Here is a 14,504-nt window from a genome sequence, read left to right as displayed (position 1 = left end):
GGGTATAAAATGAGGGGGGAAGTAAGAATTACTCCAAAAATGAGTTCCAGTCTGCCAGTTTTTCACACCCATAGACTGTATATAAAAGATGCACATAAACAGTTTGCTAAGCCTCCACTTTAGCTTTATGACCATAGCTGTGACTTCAGCCAGACGTGACCACATTTAAAGGAGGAGGCTGAGCATCCACAGTATTGTCTGCTGCTACTAAGCTCTGTTAGCAATGGGCTTCCATAAACTGTATGGATGCAATGCACAGATGCCCGCTAATTAATGCTAAATATAGAATCTTATTCACCAAAACTAGAGCACAGATTTTAGTTTAGTTGAAGTTTGGTGACTCAGTTACCAAAGATCAGGCGTTTAAAGTGCTTCCAAGGATGAAAACTTTAAGCCTTAACATAAGTTTAGGTGGTGAGTCTAAATACATAAATCGTTTCTCTCTTTGTAGCTGACATTAAGAGCAAATTTAGCTATAGAACCCTTCATTTCTGCTATAAAGCTTGACCATATAAACAGGAGGATGTGTGGCCATTTTGAAGTCAGCTCCAATGTTGCCTCTGAGTTCTAAATAAATGTAAAGTCATTGTAAAGGAACAAATTTGTAAAATAACACCAGTAGTTCAAGGCCATAGCATGTGGCATGCTAAATGTAATAAAGTAGTACAAGTATTTTTACATCATGGACCAGTGAGACTCTCCTATCTGTCACTGTAAAGACATTTAGCTAAACATGCATCCCTGAGGTGTCTTCATATAGGAAAAGGAAGGATGTGACACACACACACACACACACACACACACACACACACATATAAAATTCTGTATAGAAGAGGGTTCATGAGGGTTGTCATTATCAATGGAAAAAGCTGTAAAACGTATGAAAATACAGTTAAAAGTTCATAATGTATGCGCTCCTTCATGTTTTCCAAAGCCTTCCAGAGGGTCGGGTTGGAGTTGGACACCAGAGGGCCCACTCTTCCCCCTCTGTTGTAGTATTTTAGCTAAAAGTTTTAAAAAATGAGTATAAAATGCTGTGATGGACATGGATAAAGTAATGGTTTTGATTGCCTTGTCAAGGAAGATGGATGCTTCCAGTTTTTCCAGAGTCTTTAATCGTATCAAACTTTTGCTTCCACTGAAGAAAAGTAGCAGCGATGAGTTCACGAGATCAACATCAGATCTCTTCTGTGCCGCTGTGTACACTTTCCCACCAGAGAAGAAGAGATCACATGCCTGGTGAAGAGTTTGTTTTGTTTCTATCAGATTTACGTTTGAAGTAGTTTCTAAAACCATGGTTACCACAGTCTGTAACAAAGCAACCAAAGATCTCAGTGAAGGTCCAAAAAAACAAAAAGGTCAAATGTTTAAAAAGCTTGAAATGGTGCGACTGTTACACTGTTTCCAAGGTTAAGTTTTTCCCTCACTCTGCTGCCCTGCCCAGCTCAAATGTACTACAGGAGTGCCAGAGGATGGAGTGTGTGCCAGTGGATGCCAACTGCAGGGCACTCCCTCCCTCTCTCTCTCGCTCTCACACTCTCAGCCCATCCTACCCGAGCCCATTCTTCCACCCAGTGATATTGTCATTTGCCAATTGCCTCGCAGTCTTTCAACACCAGACACCACCTGATTAAAATGCTTGCGTCCAACATACTGGGCAGTAATGGCAATGAAAGACAATCCCCTTGAGAAAGAGGGGCATTTTTGCGCCAAAAAAGCTTGAGAGGGAAATCGGGTTAAGCGACGTGTGAAACCGCCGTAGAGAAGCAGATAAATTGAACGGCAGCTAAAATTTCCTATTATGTCCCCTTAATGCCGGGGGAGGGCTGTAAGGGACTTGACTTCAGAGGCAGGGCTGTCCCAGAGAGAGGCGGCTTCTTGGTAAAGAAAGGAATTTGTCACTCATGCTCTTAAACTCTTAAATCTCCTCTAATACACTACAATCAGCAGGCTCTAATGTTCACAGAGTGGGTTTCCCTCCACGCTCAGACTCCGGGCTCTGCTGCGATTTTACGCCTCCTCTCAGAAGATGAAAAACAATCTGGGTTCCCAACCCTGCATGTGTGTTTTAAACTGTATGTGTGCTCATAGGGGTCCGTATACCTCCTCCCTCCCTCCTTTCCTTTCCTCTTCTCTTTCCTTGGTGGTAATGTTTTGGCTAGTGGCTCTCAAAGCCTTTTGAAGTCTCTGTGTTATCTTGGTGTCAGCTGCGGCGAGGATGGTCAAGGTGGGAGAACAATACACTCAACCGCCACGTTAGATAGTTGCAGCACGGACAACTGCAGCCGTTAAATGAAGTTATGTGTTATGTTTTCCCTCTGAAGTGTGTGTCCTTGCACTTCCACTTCCTCTAAAGTCTTGCAGCACTGCGGCCTCATCACAGGCCGGCCTGTGGGTACGTGTGCGTTATGGCCCATTTGTCGAGGACTTACAAATAGCCAGAAATACATTTTTTGCTAAAACAAGACACGAACATTGCATTTGCACATCTTACACACAGAGACCGTCCTTTAATTTAACATGCAAGAGTGTTAGGAGCAGTGCTGCAATTCAAGTGTGAGCGCGTGCGCAGATTGGTGCAAGTATATTTTTGAATCTACTCATACACACCCTGATGGCGGTTGGTTGTATGAGTTATAGTTTTGTTTCCCAGAAGTACATCCAAACCCAGAGAGGACACACACACACACTCAGTCTGGAACACAGTGTCATTGAAACATCGCAACTTCACAAACACCAGCAGCTACAAACCCACAAGGAGGTCACTGGGGGAAATCCGGTCAAGGTGGGAAACATGATTTCATGAAGTGGTCATGAAGCCCAAAACCTGCCTGGCGTCATTCTCGTCCACCATATTTGGAATAACGCCGAGATGTGTGTGCACATTTTTCCTTGTAGAACGCCTGAATTTTACAAATAGTCTTTTTTTTCTAAATTTCAGCTCAAGTTTCAATTATTTTGGATTCAGTGACACACCACTACATGTAATGGTTTTTCCTTTCATGACACTCGATGGGCTCAGTCTGTGGGCTGCTGTGTCGTAGAAACATACTATAATCCGTATGTGGCTCATGCTTTCCTTGTAGTAATCTAGGTGTGTCCACCATATTTTTTTAACCCTTATCCTGATAGGGAACACCAGGTTTCTCTTTTCCCTGTCAGGAGTTTTAATACATCTGCTAAAACGCACCGACTTGACTAAGATTTCAGTTGAGGTACTCAAAGCGTCCGCAGAACACGTCTCATTTTTCAGCCAATTAACATGAGTCACTGGTAACACAGAAGAATTAGCTTTAAATGTCTAGTCGGAACATTATGCATCAATAAATACTTTTATATATTTACAATTAGTGATTGTCACATGTTACAAGAATTCAGATTGAAATGTGGTAGTACAGCAACTACCAGCTGGTTAGTTCAACATTTTGTAAATTTGTAATAAAATATTTAGCACTAATTTATGTTTAATAACTGTGCATAGACGGTGTGTAGCTAATTTAGCTCATGGGTACATAAACATAATCTAACATGATTGCTGATATAACCTGTTTAGATTTGATATGTTTAATTAAAAGACATGCACCAGCTCCTCAGTAGCGTAGCATTAGCATAATTAACCATGTGCCCTAAATGCAAATAGTAAATTCTTACAGACAAACTAGGTATTATGAAATATTTAAATGTAGCAGCTGTCATATATAAGTGTTAAGTAACTTTAAGTAGCATTCTGACAAAAAAACGTTGGCCTGCTAATATAGTATTTAAAAAGAGGTCGTCTGAGGACATGCACCGTCTGTTTTAATGCCATTAGCATAACACATCTGCCAGTGACCCTGACGCTACTCTGTAATAAAAGTAACATTAAATTCTTTCCTACTGAGAGTATTATCACCTTTCTTGTGTAGCTAAATTAGCTGATTGGCAAAAAAGAGTGTTAGTTTTCTAATACGATGACACGTTTAGTCTAAAAAGTGTTTAACAAATGAATTAAACCACGGCCCTACAAGAGAGTTCAGACTATGTTGGAAAATAAAGGTGTTCATACCAGATATCGACTTTGAAGGTCATTGTAACTATAATATATATCCATGTATGTCTGCACATGCTTCGATGTTTCTGTATCTATTTCCTCGTTTGATAACAAAATATATACTTTTGCACAAAGGTGTGTATTATAGCCTTGCAGGTGATTTTTACATCCAAGTTCTACATTATCAAAGTGTTTATTAGCTTAGAGATTATTTACATTTGAATGTTTCAATGTCATTTGTAGTAAATCATTAGTTTTAAAGTTTCTTGTTGGCACCACACACATCTTGCTTACCATTTCAGTTTGTAAAATCCCTCCCTGTTTCCAACTGTAACCTTGTGCCTCCTTTTGAGCTTGATTGTATAAAATGTGTTTTATATGTAAAACAGTGTGTGCATAGATTTTAAATGTTTGTTCTCTTCTGTGCTCAGACATGGCAGGTGTGTTCACGTGTCCGCCTGCGGCCCTGGATTCAGGCGTCGGGCTCCTGTGTCGGCTGTTCGAGATGTGGGGGGAGGTACAAGCCGGCATCCTTGCTCTGACAGAGTGGCTGCTGGGGGAGGATGAGCACAGCCAGGATGCAGCTGTAAATGAAGCTTCTAGTCTGGTGAGTGTCGTTCACTCAACTCTTATTTTACATGATTTTCATTTATTTGTCATTGTGACCTGAGTGCAGATGCATATGGACAACTTGAACTGTAACACTGTGGTAAAAGAACATCACGACCAGTTCGAAAAAACAGTGGGAAGTGTTTGCTAGACAGTAGACTACATATGCTAGCAATGATTTTCATTAGGTAAACGGATGCGTCTCAAGGTTGCACTTTCTATGGCTGCACAAGGATTGTTTGTGAAGTGTTAGGGTGAAAGAAATTGCTGACACTGCTGTGTAGTGGATATATTAGGTTCTATATTAACACACTGACACGAAGTCACAGTTTGATTCATGTTAATGTGGTGTCTGTGAAGTGTGAAATATCAGGAACAATTTGCTCTTGCTGTCATGTTCTGCTCTCACAAGAAGTCAATATATTTGAGTTCTTTAAGTAACCAAGGTTTCTGCTCTGTACCCACATTTGGTTTAGCCATCTGTTTAGTTGCTCGTGTATTTTTGAGCTTTGGTTGATTAGATAAACACAACCCAAAGTATTGTGTTCTTAGAGCTGCCAGTTTTTGGTACGGAGTCATATAAATCTGTTTAATGTGAACGCTGTGACTCGTACTAACCATAGACTGTATATAAAAGATGGACTGGGCCACCAACCATAGTCTGTATATAAAAGATGGACTGGGCCACCACCAGTTAGTTCATGAACTCTTCTCCCGAAGCCTCAAACTGAGTGTTTTAACTGTGGCCATCTTGATGTTTTGAAACCAGATATGAGAATCTGGGGGTGGAATGTGAGTGAGAAACCAAGGTAGATACCATATCGCAGCAACTTGTCAGCTTGAATAAAGGCCCACCGTAAAAGGTATCCTTTATTTGTATCATATCGTTTATTTGACTCCAGCTGGGACCACAACGAGCCCTGGAGTGACCTTAAAAGAGCACAATTGACGTATTAGCGATCTGTTAGCTACTTGCTAGTATTTTGGCATCTGCATTCATAATGGCCATTAAATGGAATTAGAAATGCTAATTACGGAGTTTTGACGTTGCATGGTTTGTCGAGCAGAGGGGCAGTCTGTTGGCAACACATCTGTTTGGAACCCCACAAACACAACAACCAGGTGATCCAAGCAGTATCGCCAAGTCACAACAACAGTCACTTAAATAGACACTTAAATAGCTACGCAAAACAAATGGAATCTGTTTGTTTCATAAGACTAAAAGAAACTAGTGCTTTCAGCATTAATCTCGTTAAAATGGCATTAACGCCATAACCGCATTAACGCGGCAAATCTCCGTTAGCGAGTTAGTGCGGATTGCCCATGCTTGGGGCAGCACGGTGCTAACGAGCTAACTGCGCTAACACGTTAGCGTATACGTATATACGTATATATATGTGTGTGTGTATATATATATATATATATATATATATATATCTATATATTGTGCTATTTCTTACTTCTTGTACTGTCTGTTTTTGTTACTGTTTGTACTGGAGCACCGTAACCAACATAATTTCCTTTAGGGATCAATAAAGGATTCTGATTTTTACTGATTGCCTGGCAACAAGAACAGGATTCTTGAAACTAACTGGATGAATAGTTTCAAAAACTAGCATTTGAGGCCACAAACTCATAAGGAAAATGTTTAAGAGAGGTCATAGACCAGGCGAGTATTAGGTTTGTTTTACAATGATTTGCAGTATAATCTGACTTACTTTGGAAACCTAAGGAGCCTGAAGCACTTCCAGATGGGCACTTCATTTTTCAGGCCTGGAAGCTGTGTCCGTCTTCTATATACAGTTTATGATAGTGACTAAACCACGGAGATTTATTATCAAGTGTTTTAGGCCTGGGATTGTTTTCTCAAAGTAAAGCTTCAGAGTTAGTCTCTCCTGGCAGCAGAAAGCATATCTTGAGTTATTGTGACAAGTCAGCAAAAATCTAGCTTTTAAAGTACAACAACATTTACAAAAGTCTCTGTTTTAGGGCTCTTAAAAGCCTAGAGTTGTGTGGATACAGGCTTACTTACAACACAGAACTGTTTTTAGTAAAAACAAATACATATATGTGAGTATAGATGTTGTGATTTTTGTGAATTTAGTGAAGGTGATGGAACATTTAGCAGCTATAGATTGAGATTCTTCATTGATGATTTGGTGGAAACTGGATCGGTATTACACAACCAGCTCTAGGTGTGGGAGGGGGGAAAGCAAACTCTTTAAATTCCCTTCCAGTAAAGTGACTTCCATTTTGCTTTTGACCAGGACGATGACGACTTCCTGTTCGAGAAAGGGGATCTAAACCTATGGGCTGAGCCCATCCAGTGGGTGAAGCTGCTTCACAGACACCTTGGCTCCCTCATCCTAACCTTCAAGGACACTCAGGAACCGGGATCTGCTGGGCTGGACCAGGTTAACCAAATCCACACTCTGGCCCAAAGCAAGGCCCTCAGCTCCCAGCAGGCCCTGGACTCCCTCCCAGCTCTGCCTCAGTTCTGCTGCACCATCGAGCACGCCCGGCTGACGCTGCGTCAGCAGAGGGCCGCTCTGGCTCTAGAGTTGCTGGACAGGCTGAGACAGAGAAGCTAGAAGAGATCGGTTTTAGTTGCACCAGTTGTTTATTTTCGATGGGAAAAGACTTCCAAATATTTCAGTTATCACATAAATGGATTTTAATGGCCCGACACAGGAGACCACAGGCTGGTTTTGTGGTGAAGTCTTTTAATGATCAAGTGGAGGGAATGAAGGAACTCTGATGTTTTTTGTTTTTTACTTCATGTCTTACAAATGTTGCTCTCATTGACTGCCAGAAGCGTCATAAGTGCATGATTACTGTTCCGTTATTAGTGTACTTTTTAAATCCAATGTTCCCAACTGTTAAAATGGAAAAAATACAACATAATGTCCTGTTTTTTTTTTCCTTTGTTTGTTTCTAAATGCTACGATGGTTTTAAAGAGGCTGCAGATGATAATAACAACACTTTGTGAACATGTGTGCAGATTTCTGGCAATTGTGGAGCCATAACAATAATTCAAGCCGGGCTTGTGCGAAAACAACACTCGGCGCACTGTTCTCTTATCAGCGGGAATGTGTCACACGACAAACTTCCAACAGTGTCAGCATTGAGCTCGCAGTGCGTCCCGCGCTCTCCATGTCCACCAGGGAATTTTAATTCGGAACAAAACAACTCGGGCGCCTTGAAGCTTTTCGGGCTTGAGTGCGGCGATTGTGTCGGCGCTGACACGTCACCAGAGTTGTATTTCAGCGTACGCTTTTGACTCCTGTGTGTTTATACGAGGTGTTATTTTCCTGTGATATTTAATTTACTGCAGGACTCTTCCCATTGGACTGCGTTTTTATTCTTCCCTCTAGTTTTCCCGGTTATGTAATTAGGAGGCAGGCACAATACGCTACTGTCCTCCCTGAGTGTGTGGATCCATGCTGCCCCCTCATTCAGCTGGACCCTTCTCTCTCCCTCTCTCCCTGGTAGCCATGTTCCCAGTTACAGTAAAACTGACGTAATGTTTTGGAGCGCCTCGACATCCCCCAATAAAAACAGAGCCGTGCAAAGGGAGAGCGGTTTCTGCGGGACGAGGATGTGTTCGAGGGATTTCTCAGGAGCCTCGCTGTGTCTGTCCTTCACATTAAACTATTTATCACAACTTTGCAAATAGTCCTGGGGCAGCCCTCAGCCTAATTTTAGGGTTGGTAGTAGTAGATTCCAAGCTCTTATGTCACTTGTTTTTCGCTTGTTGCTATTTTCCCTTTTTTTTTTTTTTTTTTTTGCCCTTCTTCCATCTCTAACCAAACCATTCAGCCCTTAACAGTACACTGAATCATGTCACAGAAGGAAAACTTTTAGAATCACTCTTCCAATTATAATAATATATGGAAAACCAGTGTTGCAGAAACCAGTCATTTCTGGTGATATGTGTTGCTTTTTTCCTTCTTTTTTTTTTAAATACCCTCCTGCCTGAAATATCTGCATTTCGGAGGCCTGATATAGAGCTCCCGTGCTCTGCTGCCAACTCTGCAATCTTTCCACTGTGGTTTTTTTAAAAAATCTTGTCATAACTCCAGAGAGCAGACTTGAGGAGTTTGACATTTTCATGTGAACATTTTGCCATCCTTGCAAGGATGGGGGGACTTATTGCAACCACACTGCACTCTTTGACTTTACAACCAAGGGACTTTTTATTGTTAGGCAGGGAGGTTTTGTTAAAATGACAAAAACATGTTAAAAATGATTTTTTTTTTTTTGCGTCTCAGGAGCTTTACTTTCACCTCTTTGTGCAGAAATACGAATTGCTGTGCTTTTATTTAAAAAAAATAATCAGTTAAAAGTATGATAGTGCTCCAGTTTAACTGTCCTGGGTGGACCTCTAAAATCTTATCCAGCTCTGGTCAGCAGGTGGCGCCTCAGTCCTCCTCCCCCTTCGCCGATCCCCCTGCTGCTCTCTAGGGGGCAGTGTTGCTCTGTCGCTCCACACAAAAACCACATTCCTGCACAGTCTGGGCCTTCTTGAGGTTGGAGGATGGTGAAAAACAAGTTTTAGAGGAACTTAGATGAGTGCTTTAAAAAGACTGAACCAAAACAAATCTATTTACTGCAGTAATGACTCTGCACGTTGTGCTTTAGGAGTGACGGCTTCAAAGGTGAAAGCCAACACTTTTAAAAAAGTTTAGTCGTGACAAGATTAAAGTGGATCATGGTGGCATATAGAACCTGTGTGTGTGTGTGTGTAGAGTGGATACTGTGGATTATGCAACCAGTGGAGTCTAAAAATTGTGCTGCACTCTGACTGGTCTTTTCTGCGCTCATACTTGTGGTCTCACCCCATCCACAGGCAGAGAAGCAGGGAGAGGCTGAATTTCCTTCCATTACAAATACATGTGTCAGCTTCTAAGTGCACAAGAAAAGAAGACTGTCGGTTCAAATCCCAGGACTTCAGGAGCCTTAAAACCTCCCTCTATTTACGACAGCGAGCTTCGCTAATGCGCTGCAGGCTGGCACGCATTCATAGTAGAGTACCACATTCTTTCTCAACGAGCCCAAAAAGCAAAACCAGCTTCCACAAAATTGTGTGATTTAAAAAAAATTTAAATAAAAAAATAAAAAAAAGTTTCGGGGGCGTGAGAGGGTGGTGGTTGGGCTGGAGTTGTATTTCATTTTCAAGGCGTGGTGTTAAAGAATAGACGGCCAACCGGTGAATGGAAGTTTTTTTTTCCTCGGGGAGGAGGCGGCTCCTCGAAAAAAGTTTGCGCCGACTTGAGCTCGCCCCTCCCCGGCCACGCAACATTTATACGAAGGCTTAGAGCTCCCAGCAAAGCACTCTGGCTCAGCGCTTCTTAAGGGGAGGAAATAAAACCACCTACAACTCAACAACACAAACCTAACCCCCCTCTTTCCCTCCCTCCTGTTTCTTTCACGGACTTAAACCTGCACAGAAGCTTTTTAAGCAACTTTTCAAAAGTTTTATTTTTTTTTCCACAACCAAAAACCAGTCGTGGCACAAACTACTGCTCGTCGCATTCAAGGATCCTGCTCGGTCCTCCATGAAAGAGTCAGTGCGGCAGCAAGTTTGGGCAAAAGAGATGTCAGCGACCGTCTTGTCAGCTTTCTACGACATGGACATGCTTTATAAGGTAAAGTTTGACGCTTTGAGAGTCTTTTCTTGTTCTGAATGAGTTTTGTGCTTGAAGTGGCGTACTAACTTGTGCACAGTTTGCATGTGTTCGACTGCAACAAGTTGTAAATACTGCAGGCGCAGTCTTTATGCCATGTGCTCAAAACAGTAACGCAGTTAACTGTCCGAGACGCTAACTTGGTGTCATTTCTTCCCAGCAGCAAGATAAAAGCATGAACATGAACGCCCTCCACATCAACAGCATGCTGGACAAGAAGGCGGTGGGAGCTCCGGTTGGCGCTCCCGGCTCCGGCGGCGCCTTCACGCCGGGATTTTACCGCAGAAACTCGACCAGCAACGTGGAGGCGATGAACAACGGCAACAAGTTCTCCATGGGCACCTACGACAGCCTCAAGGAGAACACGCCGAGCAGCAACAGCAGCGCCACGGTCCTCATTAACAAGGAGAACAAGTTTCGCGACCGCGCTTACAGCGAGAACGGAGAGCGCGGCGTGCTGCAGCAGAAGCCCGGCTCACAGATCAACTCCACCCGCTACAAGACCGAGCTGTGTCGGCCCTTCGAGGAGAACGGCTCCTGCAAGTACGGCGAAAAATGTCAGTTCGCTCACGGCTACCACGAGCTGAGGAGCTTGTCCCGCCACCCTAAATACAAAACTGAGCCGTGCCGCACCTTCCACACCATCGGCTTCTGCCCGTACGGTCCCCGCTGTCACTTTATCCACAACGCCGACGAGCGCCGGCCCGCTCCGCCCGCCAACGCTAACGTGCAGACGGTGGAGCCCAGATCGGCTCGCGAGCTCTGCGGCTACGGCCAGAGAGAGGTCCTGCCGCCGCAGCAGCAGCTCGGCTACACCCAGAGGGACAGACCAAAGCTTCACCACAGTCTCAGCTTCTCCGGCTTCTCCACCCACCACGGACTGGAGTCTCCCTTGCTCGACAGCCCGACGTCCCGGACCCCTCCGCCTCCCACCTCAGCCTCCTCCTGCACCTCCGCCCACAGCTACTACAACGACGACGTTCTGTCTCCGAACTCCGTGCCGTGCATCAACAGTGCCTTCTCTTTCCCCGGACAGGACCTAAAAGCCTTACTGGCCCCGCTGACTGTGCACACCAGCAGCAGCTACGCCAACAACCACTCCGCCGGTGCCTACTACGGGAACGTGCAGAGCAGCGTGTGCCCACCTTCCCCGCCGACCTACAACATGAGCCACTTGCAGGCGTTGCGCCGCCTCAACGAGTCGCCGGTGTTCGATCCTCCTCCTAGCCCGCCAGACTCGCTCTCTGACCGGGAGAGCTATGCGAGCGGGTCCCTCAGCTCTTCCGGGAGCCTCAGCGGCTCCGAGTCCCCGAGTCTGGACGCTGGAAGACGTTTGCCAATCTTCAGCAGGCTGTCGATTTCAGATGACTAATCACACTTTTCTTTTTTCTTTATTTTTTTTTTCATATGGATTATGATGGACGAGTCAGGGGAGGTGGGTTGTCAGTGAGCGAGAGACTGTCCTTCAAAGCAGAGGATCCCACCCCACTGCCCTCATTTCAGCAGCATCCATCCCTGCTGAAGTGCCTTCGTGCAAGACTTTTAAAATCTCTACCAGCTCTAAAGGTGCTGACCCTGCTCCGACCTCGCTGGAGGGGGGCAAGAGGAGAGTCTCACCCGCAGAGATCAATAAAGCTTCAGTTTAAAGTGTCCTTGACCTGGCATTAGTCTAGTATTTTTTTTCTTTATATGTAATATAGCTGTAATAAAACTTAGATAGCAAACAGAAGGCATTCCATCAGTGCCTTGCCCAAGGGCTCATGGCAGCCCTCTTCTCCCTTATTGTTGCTCTATCAGGCAAGCCACACTTTTCCTGGGATTAAGTGTGTGTGTGTGCGCGTGCGCGTGCGTGTGTGTGTGTGTGTAACATGACTTGACAAGAAGAAGAGACTGTAAGCGGTTTCAGATTTCCTCCCATCCTGCCAAGAAAATGCCTTGACTTAAAGTAACATTATTTTTTTTTTTCATCCTCTTCTTCTTTCCTCTCTGAAAGCTTCAACTTCCATTCCAGATCTGTCTCTCACCCAGCGCCACCCAGTGGTTCGTTTGGTTAGTGTAGTTTGTTGCTTGGTTAAAAAGCACTCTTGAGTTGGGCTTGTTTGGGGAAATCACTGCTGATGGTTGAATATATATTTTTTTAGCTGTTTCTTTTTTTTTCTCTTCTTTTTTTGAGTGATTTACATAGCGGTGCATAACTGGCTATGGACTATTTAACTTATTTATTATCTTGTGAAAAAAAGTATAGGCTACATTGGTAATTTGTGTCCATACTGTATTTATCAAGTATGATGAAGCAATAGATCTATATTCTTTTATGTTTAAATTATGATCGCCATTATTAATCTGCATAAAGTGGAGTGTATGTTCTTTTCACAGTAATATATATATTGTTTTTTCTCCTTTTTTGTAACTTCACTTGGTTATTTTTATTGTAAATGAGTAAAAAAAAAAATCTTAATTTAAGAGAACGTATGTGATATTTATTTCATTAATTTTGTTTCCTTGTTTACGTTTATTAAAAGTTTGCGTGATTGCTGTTTGCTCCTGAGGTTGTGTGTCAGAGCTGTAGAAGGCTTTCTTTTTTTTTTAATTTCTTTTTTGAGGATCCTTATTTAGATGTGTCTGTAGAATGTATAAACAATGGTTTGTCATAGACCGTCCAAACCTTCGTTCCTCTTTTCGTTGATCTAGATCAGACTTCAGTGACAAAGAATCCGAGTCAATAAATTAACCAAAAAGTATTTTTTTTTTTTCCTTTTTCATTTTCTGTTTGCACGAGGTCACACTGTGATTCCAGCCACGTGCTAAAGAATGTAGCAATCCCTTGTGCCCCAGTATTATTGTGTAGTGCCTATGGGGTTCATAATCTTGACATGCCTTAAAATTAACCAAATAAAGTATTTTTCCTACATTGCATCTTTTTATAAATCCAGATGGAACTGAATGTAGTGTTGGATTTTTGTTTTTTCTAGAGGTTGTTACCACTCCAGACACTCTGACAGGAAAAAAAGAAAGGAGGAAAAAAAAAAAACACAACTGTAAACTTTCTCAAAGTCCCCATTCCTCGTTTTTGTTTGGTTTTTTTAAAATATTGAAATCTAGTGTTGAGTTTGCTGGAGAGGGAAGTTGGATGGACACATTTGGATTGTACATAGTAGGTACAGGGGGATGCGCACTATGTACTTTTGACTACTTTATCAGAAGTAAAGCTTTTTGAATGTAACACACAGAAAAAAAAAAATGGAGAAAAAAAAAGACGGACAAAAAGACAACCGAGAGTTGTGTTCTTTTCTTTGGGGGGGGGGGGTCAGTTCACTACAAATTGAGTGTGAGACTGTTAACTTTGTACTGTACATTTTTTTGTAGTTCTCCCAATAAAAAAAAAAAAAAAAAAAAAAAAACATCTTTTGAAAAAGTTTCAGACTCTGACTTCTTGTAAATGTATGATGATGTCACACACGGTCAAAGCGCTGACCAGCTAGTTTTACCCCAGTGCTGCTGAGATGCCCCCCCCCCTTTCTCCGGATGTGTAAATGCTCTCTGCAACGGTTGTGAAAGTTCACTGCAAACATGGAAAAGGGGTACAGAACAAACTGGAGATGGTGTTGCGTAATGAATTTTCAAAATGAAAAACTTAAGAGGCACTGGGCCGTGGGAGGATACGATTTCAATCTTTATTATGTCGATATACGTGATATAGACTGGCACTCTCAACCCTCAGACTGCAGAAGAAGTGCCACACAAAGTTAAAGCACGATATCCTGCTCACTTCCAGCTCCTTGTTTTTAATCTGGGACTAGCTTTCTTGCTTCATACTGGCTTTGGGCCGAGGCTCTAATCGCCGACTATCTGCCAACGAGCTGTTTCCCCCAGTTCTTTAAGCCAGCTTTATCCTGATTGGCTGCCCTTCACATACAAAAGGTTTGACCAGCACTGTAAAAACTGAGCTGATTTACAGCGATTACAGAATAGGTCTCCTTTAAGACATCAAAAATAAAAGTACTGGTCTGATATTTAGTTCTGGGAGTGTAGTCCAGAGTCACAAGTTAAATCTTGGGGCTCGTAATTCTGATTAAAAAATGCAGAGGAAGAAGACGAATCAACAAGTTTGTGTTGTTGTTTTTTTTCTTTGTTGAGCGGATCTTAATCGTAGTTTTTGTTTTTTAGAGCCTCGGGC

General features: G+C 42.9%; 2 protein-coding genes across 5 annotated transcripts in view; both read left to right on the top strand.

Moving 5' to 3' along the window:
* thada (THADA armadillo repeat containing) overlaps positions 1 to 7,553 on the top strand; it is a 124,731-nt gene extending 117,178 nt beyond the window's left edge. For all 3 annotated transcript variants that reach the window (XM_082556234.1, XM_082556235.1, XM_082556236.1), the window contains exons 37-38: positions 4,462 to 4,637; positions 6,907 to 7,553. In XM_082556234.1, the coding sequence (XP_082412360.1) occupies positions 4,462 to 4,637; positions 6,907 to 7,230 (500 nt within the window). In that variant the 3' untranslated portion in view covers positions 7,231 to 7,553. The remainder of the gene's footprint in view (positions 1 to 4,461; positions 4,638 to 6,906) is intronic.
* A 2,292-nt stretch (positions 7,554 to 9,845) lies between these two features.
* Positions 9,846 to 13,236, top strand: zfp36l2 (zinc finger protein 36, C3H type-like 2). 2 transcript variants are annotated; one of them, XM_082556244.1, is made up of 2 exons: positions 9,846 to 10,288; positions 10,488 to 13,236. In XM_082556244.1, the coding sequence occupies exons 1-2, from the start codon at positions 10,199 to 10,201 to the stop codon at positions 11,697 to 11,699; spliced, it is 1,302 nt and encodes a 433-aa protein (XP_082412370.1). In that variant the 5' UTR covers positions 9,846 to 10,198; the 3' UTR covers positions 11,700 to 13,236. The 2 variants fall into 2 exon arrangements, with proteins under 2 accessions (XP_082412370.1, XP_082412371.1); XM_082556245.1 differs by having other exon boundaries at positions 9,849 to 10,288; positions 10,491 to 13,236.
* The last annotated feature ends 1,268 nt before the right edge of the window (positions 13,237 to 14,504 follow it).

The sequence above is a fragment of the Aulonocara stuartgranti genome, assembly GCF_965226115.1.
Source record: "Aulonocara stuartgranti genome assembly, chromosome: 13".
Taxonomy (NCBI): domain Eukaryota; kingdom Metazoa; phylum Chordata; class Actinopteri; order Cichliformes; family Cichlidae; genus Aulonocara; species Aulonocara stuartgranti.
Note: the sequence above shows the minus strand (reverse complement) of the source record. Positions and strands in the feature narration are given on the sequence as shown.